Source organism: Zalophus californianus, chromosome 9 (assembly GCF_009762305.2).
Source record: "Zalophus californianus isolate mZalCal1 chromosome 9, mZalCal1.pri.v2, whole genome shotgun sequence".
Taxonomy (NCBI): domain Eukaryota; kingdom Metazoa; phylum Chordata; class Mammalia; order Carnivora; family Otariidae; genus Zalophus; species Zalophus californianus.
The window spans coordinates 84,684,361-84,698,048 of record NC_045603.1 but is presented as its reverse complement, the minus strand read 5'-3'; the positions used below and the strand labels follow the sequence as shown (position 1 = coordinate 84,698,048).

The 13,688-nt window shown below is 38.6% G+C and overlaps 1 protein-coding gene across 1 annotated transcript in view; it reads right to left on the bottom strand.

The window, feature by feature from the left end:
- The window catches only part of GYS2 (glycogen synthase 2), a 68,709-nt gene extending 55,868 nt beyond the window's left edge, over positions 1–12,841 (bottom strand). The window contains exons 1-2 of the mRNA XM_027594045.2: positions 12,398–12,841; positions 2,493–2,674 (exon numbers count right to left, since the gene is read on the bottom strand). Coding sequence (XP_027449846.2) covers positions 2,493–2,674; positions 12,398–12,518 — 303 coding nt within the window. The 5' untranslated portion in view covers positions 12,519–12,841. The remainder of the gene's footprint in view (positions 1–2,492; positions 2,675–12,397) is intronic.
- Positions 12,842–13,688: the final 847 nt, after the last annotated feature.

The window sequence follows — 13,688 nt, the reverse complement described above, 5'->3', positions numbered from 1 at the left end:
ATGCAACTCCATAAATTACTTCAAACACTTCTTGGAAGTTGGCAAAAGCTGAGAGCCTCTCATAGGGCATCCAGACCTCTCTAATAAACTGAATATGTCCACATTGCTTAGTTATTGACACTGTGACTCTACCCAAGGTTGAATTTGGGGAGCTTGAAAGCCCATATAATCATCATTCTCTTCCACAGGACTCAGAAATGCATGGTGATATCTCTCCCATCTAGCTTTGGACAACTCTGAAAGACCCCCATTATCTGTTGGTTGCTTCCATTGTAATTAGTATTTATCATGGTACTCTTCTCTTTTCAGACTGAATTTTCCTTTTCAATTGTTTTCTCTTTAGGACTTTCATTGATTTATGTATTCATTCAATGAATAGTTACTGACTGCCTAATATATGACATATGATACAGTGAGCTGAGATCACTAGAGAATGTAAGCTAGCTTGTTTTGACTTTCAGTGAGTTCTTGGCTCTGACATGGAAACATCTTACATCAGAAATCCATTTAGAACCTTGAGACCAGTCAGACCATTATGCTTTTCATCTCCCTCTTCTTTCATGAGAGCTTCAAATGCAAGCCCCTTCCAAAGTCTCACTCTTTCATCCCAATAGTACAACATGCATCCCTCTTTCACTTTCCTATGTTCTCTCTGCTACAGTCACTATGATAGATTTCCCTGTTGCCTTCTGGGACCTCAAGTTCCTTTCATTTAAAACTTCTGCATCTTAAGCCTTGCATAGCCCTTGTAGACCCTGATACTCACATGGGCATCTCCATAAGGGCCTTTAGTTTTTTCACCCCCAGAAACTATATTCCTGGGATGAGTATGAATGAAGTTTGGATTTTTTAAAATCACACTGGAACTTATTATTTGTGTATAAAGACATTTTTGAAATTTATGTTATCCAAATACACTACCTTTCCCTGTTCTATTAATCATCTGGCTACTTTTCCACTTTTTTCTGGGCAACTTCAAAATCCAAGTTTTTATCCTACACACTTAACCTCATATTTTTCTGACTTTATTGACTTCAAAGAACTTCATGTCCCTGGCATTCCAGCTACACAAGCTCATGGCTGCATTGTTATCCTTGTCAAAACCCAAACTGTTCCTTCTCTGAAATATTCAGCCTGAGCATTTTGTTACTTGACTACATCTATACCTCCACTTCCCTCACTCTGTTTCTCCCAGCATATATATTCCTTTTTTTCTCATCAAGACCTCCAGTTTCTGGAACCCTCCATTTTTTCCTACATCATCACTTCCTTTCTGGCTTTGCTTCCTTTCCTACCCATTTCAGACACAACTGTCCATCAATTCAACCATTAATTCAGTCAGTCACATAATCATACTTAATTATCCTTTTTCTTCATAGAAGAAACTTCTATGCCACAACTTCTGGACTCTTTTCCTCACCATTCACTCATTCCTCAATCTGATTTAACTCTCTTCTCCCTTGAGGCTGTATTTGGCAAGATTACCATGAATGACCTGAATATTGCTAAACCCAACTGACTTTGGTTAAATTCTTTCATTGACTTAATCCCTCCTTCATACTAGAAACTCTCTCCTCTCTTGTTTTGACCTATTGCTATTGTGATGGCAACAGATTAAGCCACAAACCTAGGGGCTTAAAAAAAAAACACAAATTTGTGATCTTTCAGGTTTGGGAGTCGGTAATCTGAAATGGGTCTTTGGGGTTAAAATCAGCATGTTGGCAGAGTCACAGTCCATCTGTAGCCTCTAGGGGAATCTGTTTCCTGGTCTTTTCCAGCTTCTAGAGGTAACCTGCATTCCTTGGCTTGTGGCCTCTTCCTCCATCTTCAAGGCTCATCAGCCCAACCTCTGCTTCCATTGGCACATCTTCTTTCTAATTCTAACTCTACTGCCTCTCTTTTATAAGGACCCCAGTGATTACATTGGGCCCACCTAGATAATCCAGGATAATCTCCCCACCTCATGATCCAAATCTACAAAATCCTTTTGTTATATAAGCTAACATACTCACAGGTTCGGAGGATTAGGATTTGCACACCCTTGGTTCTACATCATTAGCTGTATTTGTACATGTGTAACCTCTGAGTTTTGTTTTTTTGTTTGTTTGTTTTTTTAATGTAGACGTTCTAACATGTTGACATTCCCAAAGGTTTGGCTCAAAACATTTGCTCTTAGTCTATAAACTTCTGCTTAACACTGTTATCAACACCTATAATGTCAACTACAATTTAAACACAAATGACTTTCCCCCAAACATCTTTATCCTCTACCTTCTGCTGAGCTCCAAACCTATTATCTTATTAGACATTTCCCAATGGATTTCACAAGGTGCCTCAAATGTAACCTATTTACAATCAAATTCATCATCTTTCTCACAAACCTGCTCCTTTTCCCTAAGTAGATAGTCTCCTGTGTGTTCATGTAAATGGTGGTCTGTTCTCCCATAACAGGTTACTAGTGTTGCTGAGTGAAGTGTCAGTCTGTCCCTTACCTGGCAGCCATGTTTATTCATTGTGTCCACTGCCCTTCTAACAGCATCATTTATAGGTTCACACTGTTCCACCTGAGTCTTCATATTATGCTCAAAATATGGGCCAATCAGAAAATAATTGTCTCCCCATTCGTCTGCTGTGGTTTTGGCCTTTGTCTGAATCACAGTATAGATGCCACCAACTGTTAAAAAGAAAAGGTTTCATTTATCATTCAGGTTAGTATTTCATTGTAAGTGATGAAGGCATGGAAATGAGTTCTCATTTTTAAATTAGCATTTAGGATTTATCAAGCACAAGGGTTTATTTAACTTTCTAAAAGAAATTTTCTAAAGGACACTAATAAATAGTTACTATTTGGTTCAATTCATGCATATTTTAAAGCCTTTTCTGGGTGCATTTCATAGAGCAGCAGGTTGGCGGCAGCCAAGAAATACAAACATTTCAAGGAAACCTGAAGAGATGATCGGAATAAAGCAGAACTTGGCCTAAAGCTCTATCTACACTGAAGTGTCAACATTGGTTCCAACAGCCACTGTCAGGACACACACCCTCAGCAACTGTAGTTACCTTTTACCCCTTCTCCTACACTGCTCCAAGATGGGGGCTAGGGTATGTCCAAGTAACAGCCACTGCGGAAATTATGAGTGAGTCTCTCAAGCTTAAGAGCCACTTGCCTTGGAAGGTACCCAACAAGGTACCTTTTGACAAGGGAGAAGAGGTGATAGGTTTTGAGGGGGGATGCTTGGCCCAACCCTCAAGTCAAGCCCAATGACTCACATACAAATTTTCATGTGCTCTTTCATTTTCCCCTCTGGCATTGCTGTCATGACTACTAAAACACAGAACCAAAAAATATGTACACTCTTGGAATATATGTATATTTTTGGATCAGCATGTCTACATCTAGAAAATTGTTCAGGGAAATGAGAGTGCCAAAAGTTATGTGTATTAGGATATTTATGGAAGCATTATAATGGTGAAAAATTGGGAACAACTTAAACTGAACTAGTTAACGCAATCTGTCTAAGGTTCAATTAGCTCATCTGTTCAGCAGGGATAAAATATTACTTAGCTTGGGGGCAAAGGGCAGGTTGTAGCAGCAGTTCAAAAACTAGGGCTGGGGGCACCTGGGCGGCTCGGTCGGTTAAGTGTCTGTCTTGGGCTCAGGTCATGATCCCGAGGTCCTGCGATCGAGCCCCACATCAGGCTTCCAGCTCAGCAGTGAGCCTGCTTCTCCCTCTCCTCCCTGCTTCTGCTCTCTCTCACTACCTCTGTCTCTCTCTCAAATAAATAAATAAAATCCTAAAAAAAAAAACAACAAAAAACCCAGGGCTCATTGAAAAGGTAGTATTTGAGTAAGTACATAAAAGGGTGAAGAAATTAGGCCAGCAGCTATTATAGAGAAGAACTTTTTAGGCAAAGAGTAGAGTTAGAGCCAAGGCCCTAAGTTGAGAGCACTGCATGCAAGGAGAGAGTAATGGGCATTCAAAAGAAAAGGTTTGAGATGCAACAACTAAGCAGGAGGAATAGGAAGGACCGAGGGGAAGAAGACCTTCAGTAAACTTAGGCAGGATATCTTGTGCTGGCTCTAAGCAATCATCTTGAGAATATGAAAGCAGTCTTAATCAATTTCTTGAGTAATACTCTGTCCATGAACTATAGGTGAGGAAACAATTCAAGAAATGCTGTGTGAAATCCCAGAGCCAACACAGATCCTGACACCAATCTTCAGCTCTATTTTCTAGTGATTTTATTACTTGTATATTTTTTTAAAAAGGTTCCTATTTTTACTTCAGTTTTTCCAGAGTTATTTCAATTCATCAGGATATAGGGTTCGATAGCAATTGAATCACTTAAATTGTTTCAGTAATTTAGACTTTAAATGATAAATTTTATCAAGAGTCACAATCTATGGCCAAAAGGTAATATTTACCATCTGCAAATTTTTCTTTAAGCCTGAACCACTCAAAATATACTTTTTGGTAAACTGCCTTTTAAGAGATGAGACACAAAATGCAAATGTTGGTACTGTTGTATAAATACCAACAGGATTCATTAATTCATAAAAGGGTAGAGCTAATATAACTCCCAACATGTAATTATTACATGCGAACAATTTTCACATAAGCCTACATAAACTTATTGTCTTTAAGATCTTCATCTCTAAGAAAAGACTTTGTGACTGTAGAAAATTTAAAGAAACTTAAAACTGTCACTTGAACAAAGAAAAATAAGGATGTTCAATCACAACTCAGATGGTAGGTGATGAGAATAGCATGGGATATGAAGATGATCTGTAAGCCCTGCATGTAGAGACTTCCAGAAAGGACCAGGACAGACATGATTCACTTATCCAATCAATAATGAACCTGAGGCTACATAAATCGATGCCAGCATCAAGTATGCCTGAATATTTCTCCAAATTCCAGAAAATGTTATGAACTGTCAAAACTATTTGTTGAGGAAAACAAATTTAGAGGAAAAATTTGCAAGAACAACTAAAATTTTTTTCTTTAAAATGTATGAGTCACATCTTAGCAACATATTTAGATATATATAAGCTTTATTCACACTATCCGTAAAAAAGCAAAATTTTCAAATAATTTCTTCTGTAGACTTATTTCCTTCACCTTCATCTTATCAAGGAGCTAAGCTATTGGGTTCTGATGGCACACATTTATTTTTGCCTTATTCACATTTCTATTCTTTTTTTTTAGTGGAGCTAAAATTTTTTATTATTATACTACATATTTTTATTATTATATTATGAAGTATAGTTGACATAAAATGTTATATTAGTTTCAGGTGTACAACATCAGGATGAATTCAACAATACTATACATTACTCAGTGCTCTCAACATAAGTGTAGTCACCATACAACATTATTATAATATTACTGACGATATTCCCTATGCTGTACTTTCCATTTTCATGACTTATTTATTTTATGACTTCTTAATCTACATTTCTGTTCTTAAAGCTCTCTTTTATTTGCAACTATGTAGCTTGCCCAGAGATCTTAGGACATCCTTGTTTGTTAGACTATGTGTTTCAAGTTCAAATACACTAGGGCAAATGCAAACATGTTTTTATTTGCTAAAGGGCGAAAAGGAGAAGAGAAATTCTTTACTCAAAAAGAATGATTAGATGTGGGCATTGAAATGCAAAATTAAACATGGTTAGTTAATTTGCTGCTTCTTTTTCCCATTTGAGGCCTCCAACCTTGATAGAAATAGTCACCAAGTAGCCTTAGAGTGTTCATAAATACTATGGATATGCTATTTCAGGAATAAAAACGTAAAATTCAAAAAAAATCATCAATCCTATATTGGTTGAGACCTAATGGTAAATGAATCATTTCCCCTTAGACTTCTTCATGTACAGTCTCTCCGTGGGGAGGTCATCTTACCACTATTTCATACGCTCAAGCTCCATTTTAGTTTCTCTCTGTCCTCCCCATGTTTGTATACCAACTACTTTCCCTCAGCTTTTACTTTTTCCAGATACCACATTTACCCCCAAACTCCTCTCCTGGCCTGCTAATTATAGGTGACTGTGATGGCATAGAAATAGGGTCATTCCTATTTTCAAATTTGGAGTATAAGCCTGAGGTTCCCCAACACATATTTTTTAATGAATTTTTACCAGTGTAGGTCATTGAATTTGGACTTACCCTTCACTTTCAAACATGTACTTTGTAGTTTATTGATCTATATTTTCCTGAAACAACATGGGAGCTATCTTTCGTGTGAGGGCAAAGTATCAGGCCTTTCATAAGAAAGAAAAGATGAAGTCCCATGTCATATGCCATGGAGATAGCTAAAATCCCAAGTTCTCATCTAGAAACATGGCTGATATTGCTAAAATCGGGATTCCAAAGCAGTACGGAATGTGGACACCAGCCAAAATAAAACTGTACACACACACACACACACACACACACACACACACATTGCATATTATTATGCTATATATATATTATATATAATAAGGATATATAGTTAACCCTTGAACAATGTGGTGGTTAGAGGTGCCAACCCCCCATGCAGTCAAAAATCTAACTATAACTTTTTTTAAGATTTTATTTATTTGAGAGAGAGAGACAGTGACAGAGACAGCAAGAGAGAACACAAGTGGAAAGGAGGGGTAAAGCAGGCTTCTGCCGAGCAGGGATCCTGACGTGGGCCTCGATCCCAGGACCCTGCGATCGTGACCTGAGCCGAAGGCAGACGCTTAACTGACTGAGCCACCTGGCACCGCCTAACTATAACTTTTGAGTCCCCAAAAACTTCACTACTAATAGCCTGTTGACCTGAAACCTTACTAATAACATAAACAATTAACACGTTTGTAGGCTATATGTATTTTATACTTTCTTCTTACAATAAAACAAGCTAGGAAAAGAAAATGTTATTCAAAAAAATCATAAGGCAGACAAAATACATTTATAGTACAGTATTTATTGAAAAAAATCTGTATATAAGTGGATTCATGCACTTCAAAATTGTATTGTTCAAGGATCAAGTGTACTTTATAAAAACTGGGAGAATTGTCTACAGCCATCGCACCCTGAACGTGCCTGATCTCATCGTCACTACTTTTAAAAATGCTTAAAAGTTACAGAATTGGGAAGTTATATGACTTCAGTTTGCAGAGCTACTAATCTGGCCCTCTAGTCTCAAGATAACAGCTGCAGAATGGGGGTAGTCATTCTATAGTTAGACATCATTCTTTGAGACAGCAAACCTGATAGGAAAGAGGAAATGTTAGTGATGACCATGGTCAACAAATGTTTATGTGTCCAGAGCTTTGCTGGGTCTGTGGCTCAAAATAAAGGGTCTGTAGTCTTGGGCAGTGGGAGATGATATGCTTAAAGCAAGCCTGTAACCACCCCCCACATTGATTGTACCACAATGGTAACTCCAAATGTTCTAGACAGGAAGGGCTCAGACATGGTAATCTGGATGAAAAGGAAGTGAGGATACTAGGGCTCATCTTGAAGCTATGTGTGTGCCAAACGTGATTTTTGCATGGGTTGTGTTTCATGTGGTGGGGCTCGGGGTGCCATTGACATGGCCATGGCGTATCCGCGCCAGGCAAAGGAACCTCACCCTTACTTACTGTAATCCTGATCCGTATCTTTTTTCCCCTCTCTGCTTTTGCATTTAAAAATAGAATCATGGAATTGCTCAAAGTGAAAGGCAGTATGAAAACAAATGATTCAACTTCCTCATTTGATGAATACGTTTTATGAAGAAATAATAATAAGCTAACACCTACAGAGCATTTACTAAGTGCTAGGCCCTGTTCTAAGTGATTTACAGCTGGTATTACTTTTAGTTTTCACAACACCATTATAGCTAGGTGTTATTATTGTCTTTATTTTTTTAAATAGGGAAACTAAGGCACAGAGAGGCTATGCGACCAATCCAGCATCACACAGATAATGATGGAGTTGGGATTCCAATCCAGGAAGTCTGACTCAAGAGTCCACAGGCTGTGGACAGCAAGACTATAAGTAACTGTCTGGAACAACATATTGATGGATTTTTTTAAAGATTTTATTTATTTATTTGACAGAGAGAGAGAGATAGGGAGAGCAGGAACATAAGCAGGGGAAGTGGGAGAGGGAGAAGCAGGCTTCCTGCTGAGCAGGGAGCCCGATGTGGGGCTCGATCCCAGGACCCTGGGATCATGACCTGAGCCGAAGGCAGACTTAACCGACTGAGCCACCCAGGTGCCCCCATACTGATGGATTTTTGAAAGAGGTGGGTGGGAGGGACAGAGGAAGAAGATGAGCAATATCACAGAAAGATCAATATCTTTAGGTCTTGGGGAAGGTGGAATCCTTTCTATTCTGCCCTAAAGAAAAGCCATCTGGGAAACAATACTTAGCGTAAATAGCTTTTTTATTTTGGCTCTTGGCACTTCTGATTAACGAAAAGGAACCCAGAGTCTAGGGAACTTGAGAGCAGCAGTTCTCACATCAGTCATGGAGGCTTTTGGAAATCTAATGAAAGCATTCAGTCCTCTTCTCCAAAAGAGGACTTACACATACCATTTTCAGATACAATTTTAAAGGTTTACAAACTCCTTGAAGCCCACTTTTATCAAGATCCCACCTTCAGAACCTCTGCCTCAGAATAGCAGACTCGCAGTTATGATCTGTTTCTACCACACCATTCTGACCGTAGTTTTCGGCATTTTTCCATGTGCCGCTCACACCGTGTGATCGAGAGCTGCGGTGTCCAGTTGGAGAAGAAAGTAGAAGTATTATATATATTATCTTACATGCTGGCTTCGAGCTAAAATGGATTGTTTTTTTGTGTTTTGTGCAAATTTTTTTTAAAGATATTATTTATTTATTTATTTGACAGAGAAAGAGAGAGAGCGCGCAAGCAGTGGGAGAGGGAGAGGGAGAAGCAGGCTTCCCGCGGAGCAGGGAGCCCGATGTGGGGCTCGATCCCAGGACCCTGGGATCATGACCTGAGCTGAAGGCAGACGCTTAACTGACTGAGCCACCCAGGCACCCCTAAAATGAATTGGTTTTATTAATTTTGTTTTTTAAAGAGAGAGTGAGAGCACGCGAAAGCGTGTGTGGTTAGGGGAGGGGCAGAGGGAGAAGGAGAGAGAGAACCCCAAGCAGGCTCCAGGCCCAGCACTCAGCCCAATGTGGGGCTAGATCTCACCACCCTGAGATCATGACCTGTGCTGAAATCAAGAGTTGGATGCCTAACCAACTGAGTCACCCAGGTGCCCCTGTTTTTAGTAAATTTTTTAAAAGCATTCATTCAGTGACTACATTTCAGAATTGTTCACACGTATTAAATAAGCAATCATTACTTGTGACAATTTTCATTAAAGTTTTTTTTTAATAATTTCAGATATCCTCAACATAATAATTGGTCCATAGTCTACTATGATTTGGGCATGTCTGTGCAGAAGGAATGATTGTAGTGAGGCCCAAAGAAAGGAGAAAGTGAAACTTTTTGTTTCTAACATTTGAGAAAACTTTCCTTCCTAGGCCATGCCACAGTCTCTAACTTGTCTGTTACTTTCCTGCTATTCTCTCGCCCAATTAGCCGTAGCGGTTTTCAAAAACATACCTGACCGCTTAGCACTTTCCACTACTTAGAACTTCCCAACGTTAACCATAAACTTCATAAACTTCCCCCTGCTGGTCCCTTCCATCTGCTCTCAAGCCTCCAGTCTTTTCCCCTCTCTAAGCTTCCCTCAGATCTTTGAACAGAGTACACTCTCTCACCTCTGCCTCTTGGCACATAGCACTCCCTCACAAAGAACACTGTCCCCTCCTTATCCCTCCTCCTTCATTCCTACCCAGTGGCTATTCATCCTCCAGGTGTCAGCTCAACTGTCTCTTCCTTACAGAGGTGTTTGTCCCTAACCCAGATTTAGGTAGAAACCTCTCATACCCCACACCCAATGTATAATCTTTTTTTTTTTTTAATTCAGTTAATCAACATAGAGTGTATTATTAGTTTCAGGGGTAGAGTTTAGTGATTCATCAGTTGCATATAATACCCAGTGCTCATCACGTCCCGTGCCCTCCTTAATGCCCATCACCCAGTTACCCCCTGCCCCCACTCACCGCCCCTCCAGCAACCCTCAGTTTGTTTCCTGTGGTTAAGAGTCTCTTATGGGTTCTCAATGTATAGTCTTAGAGTCCCTTGTTCTCTTATTCTTATTGTCATCACATTTGACTATAATTGCTTGTTCAATGTCTACTTGCACGTTTGTAAATTTTGGAAGACTGGGAATCAATTCCGTATTAAGTTCAATCTTCTTCATTTCCCAGTGCCTGACACCTAATAAACACTTGATGAATCTTTATTGAATAATAAATGAAGAGCAATGATAAATGGATAAATGAATAAAAGCAATAAATGCCAAGGGTAATATGAACAAGTAGGAAGTGTTATATTGAAGTCTGAAAATTAATATCCAGTAATTTAACTGTGACTTTCTCATTTGTTATATTTTACACAAATCTATTTTTCACTGGCAAAATTCTGGCAGAAAGGGATTTTTTTTTTCCTGTAAGAAATCTTTTGTTTTCTTAGGTATGAATAGATTTCCTTGCTTGCCACAAAACATCATAAGATAGCTGGATTATAGTACATTAATTTCATTCATGAAAAAACTTGATATTCAGCTAGTTTAAAGAATGTTTTTACAAAGTCTTAGAAATTTAGAACAAGTCCTGTGTTCTTTCATCTAAAGGACATTTCCTTAGGCAATGATTTTAATTTTTAATTCTTGTATGGTAGTGAAAAAGAGAAGTGGCCTTGAAGAAGACCTAAATGCTAGTCCCAACCCTTCCATTTGCTTGATCATTTAATGCCGTAGGCATCCATTTCATCTCTGAAATAGAGGAGTTGGATTCTAAGATGCCTCCTATTACTGCCATGAACTGCAGGGAGGTAAAAGTTCAAAGTAAATTAAAAAAAACTATATATATAGTGTCGTTTTATTGTCAGGGATGAACACAGCAATTGTCCATTTATATGAAAATTTCTAAAATATCCGACTGTAATAAGTATTAAAATAAAGACATGTTGGAGATGATGTCAGCTGGGTAAATCATATTGTGGTTCCCTTCTCCACACACAAAAAAATTTCCTTTCCCTTGTATGGGAAATGAAAGAAAATAGGTTTCAAAGGCAGTGAGGGCTGAAAACAAAATGTATTCATTCCTTCATTCCAAAGGAAAAAAATCCATTGAGCATTTTCTGAGCACCAGTCCCCGTTCTAGGCCCTAAGATCAGGCCGCACGGCACCAGGATGGAAGTTCCATGGGATAACATGTTCACAGTGTGTTCCTAGCACCGGACACAGTGCTCCATTAATGTTTGCTAAATGGAGAGAAAAGGAGGAAAGAAGGAAGAAGGTCTCTGTTCAGGTACTGGAACTCACACACGCCTCTGAACTGACTCCCAGTGCTAAAGAATCCCCCCAGTTTTTCCACCAACAAGCTACATCTGTAGAGAGAAACCTTCTTTCAAGTCATAGTCTGGGAATCTATGAATAATAAAGATGACTCTATTCCTGGGAACTTTGGGCATATTTAAACACCCTAGAAAAAAGCACATTAGGAACAGCACTTCATAAAACACTTCTCCATAATAAGGTTTCTGCTCTCTTTGGGGCTTCCACCTCACTAAACTACAGAGAGTAAGACTGCTTTGTTCTCTCACATTCCTTCCGGCATTTCTATATAAGTAGGATTGATTTTTCACTTTTGATTTCAAGATTTTATGAATTTTATAAAAGAGATTTAATTAATTTTGTGAATTTATACACATGAGAACTCCGAACACTTAGCATAAGGTGAAAATCAGAACTGATGCCAAATACAATTCCTCTAAGTTTGAAATATTCTCATTCTTCTTAATAGGAGCTCGACATAATGCCTTCTGCGCAGCTACTAAGTTAAAACTGTAATTCCAAGCTCGTTGTGAATTATTAGCAATATTATTAAGTATTTCATATAATCTTTAACAGTGCATGGCTTAAAGACTTGTCGTTGGTCCCGATTGCATATGGTTCTCCTTAAAATAAAGTTGAGAGAAATCATAAAACCAAAAAAGGAAACAATAGCTTTTTATTCCTGTGTTGTCATAACCTGCGTTTCAGATTTTAGCTTAAATGCACATTCCCTGGCAATGACTAATATTTTCAACATTCTTTCGCTCCAAAACACAGCCCCATCTAATTTATCCTTGCCTGTTGAAATAGACAAGGTGAAATGTAACTGAAACTTACATTCAGCTTGAATATTTTCCTCACTCCCTGTCAATTCATTCTCACTAGGGTCACTTGTGAAATCAGAATCTACATTATTCAGCAGTCTGGCAAATAGCCACCTTCCAGGGTAGTACAAACCTTTATTGGTTACTTCCCAAGCAACTTCAAAAAGCAGTAAATCCTCCACAGGAAGTTCTTCAACTTCCCACTGAGGAAGCCCACTCAGGGATGTCACAGATAGAGATCGGCCTCGGAGCATTCTTTTTCCAGTCGTCTGAAACTTTTTTCAATCTTTTTTTCAATAAACTGTGATCCCAGGAGCGGTGTGCTGACAGCTGCCCAGATTCAGGGTGGAAGGTCTCAGGCTTGGGGAGCTTCTCAAAGGTATAAACCAGTCAAATGAAATCTCACGTGCTTCCCAGAGAACTCTCAGTTTAAGGAGGAATTTTCGGCTCCTCTTTACAGTCTTTTTGGGCAGGTCCGGTGAGGACAGTATCTCCAATCAGTATTGACCTGACCAATTCAATCACACATAAAATCTTCGGGTTCGGGGCTTAGGCAAGCACCCCTTCAGATGGTGGAATCCTCATAGGCTGAGCATGACACAAATCCAGACCTTTAGCCCTTGTCCTTTTGACCAAACTCCTAGACTCCTACAGTCATCAGTGCTTATTTCATCACTTCCAAAGTGATCCAAGATTAACAATTCCCCTTATCTTAATAAGGGGAAACTTATTTGCAAACTTATTTGCAGACCACTTTAGATTACATGAAGAATTCACTGGGACCGTTTCTATGCTTTAAATCCTTTTAGATTTCCTAAGTATGCTTTTGATTCCTGTTTCTAGAACATTAAAATAATTATTCCTAGTTATTATAGTCTACATTTATAATCTAAATTTTAATGTTAGGCATAGATCTTGGTTCCCTTCCTCTTAATTACTTTTCTTAAAAATTTCCGTATGAAAAAGTATAAATCCCAGTGTGTCTTTGGGTATAACATACAAAGAATGTAATTTTCTCTGATCAATGATGATTAAAAAGTAAAAAACTGTTTTCAAAAGTTTAATCAGATCACCTGAGGATTGTTTCACTCACTCCCACTCTCATTACTCTGACTTTTTGAAATTCCTGGTCCTCAATTCTCCTTTGAGGTTTTTGCCTCAAGTACCAGCATTCTCAAGGACACATCATCTCCTAATGACCCTTCAAAGTAGACTTATGTAACTCTTTTGATCCTATAATTCCTAACATGAGGACACCTTTACCAATTCTTTTCAATAATGAATGCCATTTTCAAAATTGCTCCTTCAGTCAAGAAGAGTGAAGTAAATGGAACCATATGAAATACGTCCACGGAATATACCTTCATCTATCCATGTTATGTGGGTGAATTCTCTTCTTTCCTGTGTGTGTTTGTGTGTGTGTG